Source organism: Aquarana catesbeiana, linkage group LG13 (assembly GCF_042186555.1).
Source record: "Aquarana catesbeiana isolate 2022-GZ linkage group LG13, ASM4218655v1, whole genome shotgun sequence".
In the NCBI taxonomy this organism is placed as follows: domain Eukaryota; kingdom Metazoa; phylum Chordata; class Amphibia; order Anura; family Ranidae; genus Aquarana; species Aquarana catesbeiana.
Genome location: NC_133336.1, coordinates 122,940,734 through 122,947,224, shown reverse-complemented (window position 1 = coordinate 122,947,224; position 6,491 = coordinate 122,940,734). Strand labels below are relative to the sequence as shown.

Genomic DNA, 6,491 nt, shown 5'->3' with positions numbered 1-6,491 from the left:
AGAACACAACTGTTGCTGCAACGTCATACAAAGTGTTAGCTGGAGTTTGGTTTCAATTTGTTTAGTGTATCTAAATCGGTCAGTGCATCTAAAGCTCAGTTCACACCTCTGCGACTTAGGATCCGACTTTGAGACCCAAAGTCGCAGGACATGTGAAATGCCTAGTATCTCTATGAAAGCCATTCCAATTGACACTACAGAAGTCGCTGCAATTTCAGAAAAGCTTCCTGCACTACTTTGCCAGAGACTGTAGAAATCTTATCAAAGTCACTTCAAAGTCATATCAAAGTCGGGCTCCAAAGTTACACTGAAAATTGCGCAACTTTGGAGTCAGCTAGTGTCAACAGAGCCTAAGGCTGGCCGTACATTAAACTATTGTCTTGTGCAATTTTCCTTTAGATTTACAAAAAACATATAATATGAGGTCAAACCCAAAATTTTAAATTAGTATACATTCAGGCAGGCCCTCGCACTACATAGTTGAAGATCAATCTAAAGGATATTGAGTAAAACATTTTTATAATTTATGGCCAGCTTTACACTTCTCTCCTCATATAATGACAATGTTGTTGTCCAAAGGTGTCTCTGTTGCTTCTTCATCCAGAGTGGGAAGCATTCTAATACTGGAGGTTGTTACTGGCCAGATCACCAGGTGAAAATAGGGAAGGGAAAGGGAGGGAAAAGGGCCTAAAAAAAAAGAAAATGAATGCAGCCACCATATCTAATGATTTTGTAACCTTCAATATATTACAGTTTTGGTTTAAACTCTGAATGTGAAAAAAATCAATGTCAAGGTTTCCACTGAATGAAGATGCAGACATTTTAATTTGAAGACTATACATATGTACAGCAAAAATTAACACACATTAAATTTAGACTTACAGTATCAAATGAGTTACCTTTTGGTTTTTTTTTTGCATTCACAATAAAGGTAAATATAGGGAATTTTTTTTTCCATCTTAAGGACATGGTGGAACATTGATTATGCGTTTACATGGCTTTGCGTAAATAACCACATCATCTGTCTGTAAATTAGAAAATGTGCCTTGGATGTTGGTTGCGCGTCTTTGGCCATTGTTATAGCTTCGGGACAGAGTACCTGTCAATGGCATTCTCAAATGTATGTTTCTTCCCTGCAACACAACCTCACACTCCTGATTTGGTTTCACGGTTAGATGCAGACTAAATGAGTGTGTCCTAGATTGTATGTATGGATATCCTTCTTGCCATTCAAAATTTGGCATACTAGAGTAGCTGATTGAGCTTCCTGAGAACACTGGCATATTACCAGAGAGAGCTGTTGTTACACCTTTATTTGTTGAGCGTCCAATGTCCCAGTACTTGGTAACCTGTGTGCTTTCACTCAGACTAACAGTTGTGGACAAAGTATTGCAACCTCTGTTCATCACCAGTTTTGAGGCTAAAATAACATTATAATCCTCATCATAGATTATCTTGTAAGTATCATATGACAAACTGGTTATTGTTTGTGAATGGTAGTCTGGATACAAGCGAAGGATCTCATAGGTATCATAAAGGTATTCATACCCATTGTAAGGTACAGAAAGACGACCATTAATAACTTTACCTAACCCATATTCATTTTTCCCTACATAAATTTCTTGGCACCTCTGAACAGCATTGGAAGCTACGGAGCCTTGACTTTGCCTTTGCCACTCTAAAATCTCAAAATTCTGCTCATTTACAAGAATTTTAAAGGTGGATGTACGAAATTCTTGGCCAACATTAGTAAAGTAACAAAAAGAACCTTTGGCAGAGGTGTAGAACCCTGTAGCACAATTTGAGACAGAACAAATATATTCAATGCGCCCTGTAAACGGATTATTTATGTAAACTGCACCACTAGGAACAGAGCCTGTCCAGTCTATCCATTTGAGATTCTCATAGCCGGTAAATAGAGCCTGGCGAACATCATACACAGCTGGTTCCTCCTCCTCCTTCATCTCCGCTGCTTCCTTTTCAGGAGTTGTGGTTTTGGAAAGGTCTACATTGAGTTGGCCCTGAGCAGCAGGTACAGTGCCTTTGTCATCTGGTAGGGCTGGAAATGTGGAGAAAATGCAAGTTAATTTAACTCTCACTAATAATCTCATAAATATTTGGTATTTAATTGATCAAGCAGCTGCCATTGTATATATTTCTTGCAAAGGAAACACGCACATAAGGTCTTTTCCTGAATTTAGCTGTCTTAGGTTTACTATACACATCTCTACAATCTTTGCACAATCTACTTTGATTTACCAAAGCTATGTAAAAGGAGGACCTACATACGGTATAAAATTTCATTCCATTTATATCCAATCCATGCAGGCCCTTGCATTACATAGTTGTTTTTGTTAGATCTAAAGCAGATTGTACAGTCAGATAGTAGCATAAGGAGTATTGGGGTACTTCCCAAAAAGGTTTGCTGTCAGTTCATGTACTACTTATATACCGTACGTCCTATTTTTGTTGATTTAGTGGTACATGTTACAACAAGGACCAGTATGATGGGCAAACTTCTTAAACGTGTGTATAATTCAAATCTGTTTTAAACACACACAACATACAGTACCTGTTAGCAACCTGTTTCAACAAGGATTAGTCCACACAGTTAAAATACTCACAATGAGCATCACATCCACAGTGTGAAAAAAAATATATACAGGTATATACACATGTACTATATATATATATATATATATATATATATATATATACTGTACTTCTGCTTCTAGGCCGACAAAGGTGACCAGTGACACAACTGCACCCAAAGCATTTCGTATATGATCTCCATTTGGATGATCTAGGGATTCAGATGTTCTTTCAAATATACAGTTTGGTCAGATATGTTCCATATAAAGAAAGCATTTTGTTTAGAAACTGAATAAATGATCTAGTTTAAAAATATTATAATAATAACAGGTAATGTAAATTCTCTTTTTTGTCACCTATTATTTGTTTCTTTTGTCTAGTCTCACGTGTGCAGCATGCAAAGATATTGCACTAGTTACCTGGTGTTTCCTTCTCGGCTGGCTTTTCATCATTTGGTGGAACAGCTAGCGAATTGGCAAATATTAATGCCCAGTTGATGGTTATAAAGATACATAGCAAGTTTACCTTCATCTGTTGGAATAAACCAACATATAATAAATAACATATAACATATACAGTATATAACAAAAAAAATACACTTCTCAAACAAACATTCTAAAACTCCCATGATTCTTCTGTATTTCTGCTATGCATTGGCAGGCTTTTTTTCAGCGGGAACGCAGTTCCGGCACCTCCAGCACTGAATGTATGTACTGGCAAGGGGTCCTGGAAGGTCTATTGTTGCTGACTGCTGGGGTATCTATTGTCACAGGTGGGGATCTGTTTTTGTGTGGTGGGTCTATTGTTGCTGGGTAAGTCTACTGTTGCTGGTGGGGGGGTCTTATCTTGCTGGGGGGTCAATTGTTGCTGGGTGGGATCTACTGTTGAGGGAGAGGTCTATTGTTGTTGGCTGCTGGAGGGTCTATTGTTGCTGGGGTGGTATTTTGTTGTGGGGGGTCCATTGTTGCTGGGGGAAAGTCATTTATTGTGTGGGGAATCTGTTGTTGCTTGGGGGGTCCTTTGTTTCTGGGGTGGGGTCTATTGTTGCTCATTGCAAGGGATCTGTTTTACTATCTTTCTTGTTTTCATTAACAAATTTCATAGAAATTACTGAGCAGCACAAAATACTTGGTTCTGTATTTTCTGAAAGGTGCTGTACTGGGAGACTGGGAGGTGGGTAGGTGGTGGAACCAAGGGATGGTGCTCAGAGACAGGTAGGGGGTGGAGACGAAGGGTAACTCGGAAGGGTAGAGTTCCTGTACCTATTCCCTGAGAAAAAAAGCCCTGTGCATTGGTATTGCTAAATCTTTCTGGATAAAATTTTTTAATTTGTTGAACACTGGAGACAGAGGCTTGCAAAAGTGTAAGTTTGTCAACAGATTTCAACGAAGAATATTCGTCTGTTTTAGTCACTGTCATTTTCATGGCAGGCTCACTTTAAAAACCTATGAACTCTGAATATTAAACACAAATTAAAATCTCATTTGAACTAGAGCTAACAAACATCCAATCATATGTAGCAGAAGTTCTAGTTTCTTGGCACGTGATCAGATGTTTAAAGTGAACTTAGGGTTATTTTAGTTCACTCGTCTTCTTGGTTCAATGAAACATACTGGGAATTTATGGAAGTTGGTGACCTGCATTCAGATTTAGGTCTCTTGCACCTGTATAGGGCTGCAACTAATGATTATTTTCATAGTCGATTAGTTAGCTGCTTATTGTTTCAATTAATCGGATAATAACCTTAAAAAAAGTGTGGTGTATAATTTAGTTAATATGTAAAGTTAAAAAAAGGCAATTTATTCTTAAATATCTCATAATTATTCTTAATTATGCATTGGTAAATATAAATAACCAACTATATGGTTAGGGAGCAAAATCTCTAATCTACTCTGAGAATAATAGACAGAAAAGATATACTGTATATACTATTAGAGGCTGAATCTGGTAAATATCAGACTCAGAGATCACATTTTTTATTTAAAGAAAAAAAATGAAGACTGTTTTGTTGATTTTCAGACAGAACTGTAATGTATTATATGGTGGCCATACAAAAACAATGTCTTCCTTCAAAAAAAGTCATTTTAAGAACGTTTGTTCGATTTTCTAATCATTAGTGGGGTCAAATCGACGTTCGTTTTCGACCACAGTGATGGGAGCAAAATAGAAAGCTTCTTGCTCAAAGAAATTTTCAGACAGTGTTTGGTTTTCATTCAGAAATTACATTAATTTTAAAACTGAATGTTAAAAGCAAGTGACATTTTTAAACAACATACTTTCATTCAGCATATGTGCAAAGAGCTCCAAAAAAGCTTTCTGTAGGAAGCTTGAATGTTCTTACAAGGATTCATTATTATGTTCCTATTTCTAGTTCTCAAATTTTAAAAACACATGAACAAATTCTTCTAGTAATAAATAGATTGATTTACGTTTAAATTAGATTTGAACAATTTTTTTTATCAGTTCACTGCAAGGGAATGATCATCATGGATGATCTGCTGGATAATTAATCCATTGTTTGGGATTTGGTAAAGCAGGTCTTTGGACACCTTACCAAAACACATTCTCTGTCCCACAGCTTGGCTTCCCATTAAAGCATCACGTCTTTCTCTATGCTTCACACACCCATGGATTTGGTGATTCTATACACTATGAAACCTACTGTATATACAGTATCTGCAGATGTAAACGGTAATGGTGACGTTCTGTAACCATATAAAATCACAAGGCTGTAGCTACAGTAGATTGGGACATACTGTATCACTGAATTGTCATTCATAACACAGGAAATAGGAATAGGACTTCTATGCCTACCCCTTTGTATGTCTGGATAGTGTTTTCTAGTAGCCACAAAAGTGTGCAAAATAAGGACATCACAGTATGGGCAGATGTTGGATGCAGTGCTGATGCAAGCCCATTCAAGAGCAGTCAGTCCTTAGATCTACTACTCTCAAAATGGAACAACCAGAGAGGGATCAAAATTTGGCTGGCCCCTGCTGAACCAGCTGAATTTCGATCCATCTATGGCCAGCTTTAATCAAAAACCTGACAATTAGTTTTAACAATTTCCCATTTCCCTGCAAAGTTTTAGCTCTATATAATAACAATACAAAGGAAACACTAGAGTTTAATTATATAAATGAAGTGAGCATAGCCTTACCTTATTCATTTCTCTAACTGAACATTCTACATAGTAAATTACCTTCATTAATCTTACCCTCCAAGGTGAGTGGCACAGAAGTCAAACGGCTCTAGAAAGTTTTCTTTGTGTAAGCTGACTAAAACTGGACTCCTTTTATATGAAAAATTGGTAATGTTTTATTAGTCAGAAAATGCTGATGCTTAAAAAAATAAATGCCAAGAATATCCAGGAAGTGTATATCTTTCCAACATTCTTATCTTACTAAAATAAATTTTTATTGGTATGCTATTTATTATTTTAGGTTTGCTGACCACAAATAAATGGTATTGATACTTTACTTACTATTATAAATTGTTGTGAAATTTTATTTAGTAAAACATTTCCTCCTCAAGAAATTTTAAGACATATATTTCTTGATGCACAGCATATACCAATGTGATATTTAAAGAGCTAGATGATCTGTATAATAAATATTAAAGGCATGTTTATTGTGTTTCTCCTGAATCCCCTTATGCCCTACCGGTGGTTTGGCCCTATGTTATACATACTTATAAGGCTTCATGCAATGAAAGTGGCGCATTTCGGGAAATACACCATATGCACATGTGCGTCAGAAGCCATCAGCATTTACACATGTACAGCCATTCATTTGTACTGATTGCTGTACCAGGCACCTGCGAGATTTGGATTGTAGTGTTCCACGTAGGTCCAAGGGGTTCAGCTGCAAGGTTAAACACCCACTGGGTGACTCAGGGTG

At 36.9% G+C, this 6,491-nt stretch overlaps 1 protein-coding gene across 2 annotated transcripts; it reads right to left on the bottom strand.

Moving 5' to 3' along the window:
• Positions 1–806: 806 nt before the first annotated feature.
• On the bottom strand, positions 807–5,936 carry LOC141117738 (natterin-4-like). Of its 2 annotated transcripts, none has more exons than XM_073610751.1 (3): positions 5,810–5,936; positions 3,012–3,123; positions 807–2,059 (listed from the first exon to the last, which is right to left on the bottom strand). In XM_073610751.1, the coding sequence occupies exons 2-3, from the start codon at positions 3,121–3,123 to the stop codon at positions 960–962; spliced, it is 1,212 nt and encodes a 403-aa protein (XP_073466852.1). In that variant the 5' UTR covers positions 5,810–5,936; the 3' UTR covers positions 807–959. The 2 variants fall into 2 exon arrangements, with proteins under 2 accessions (XP_073466852.1, XP_073466851.1); XM_073610750.1 differs by having other exon boundaries at positions 5,795–5,888.
• Between the last annotated feature and the right edge of the window lie 555 nt (positions 5,937–6,491).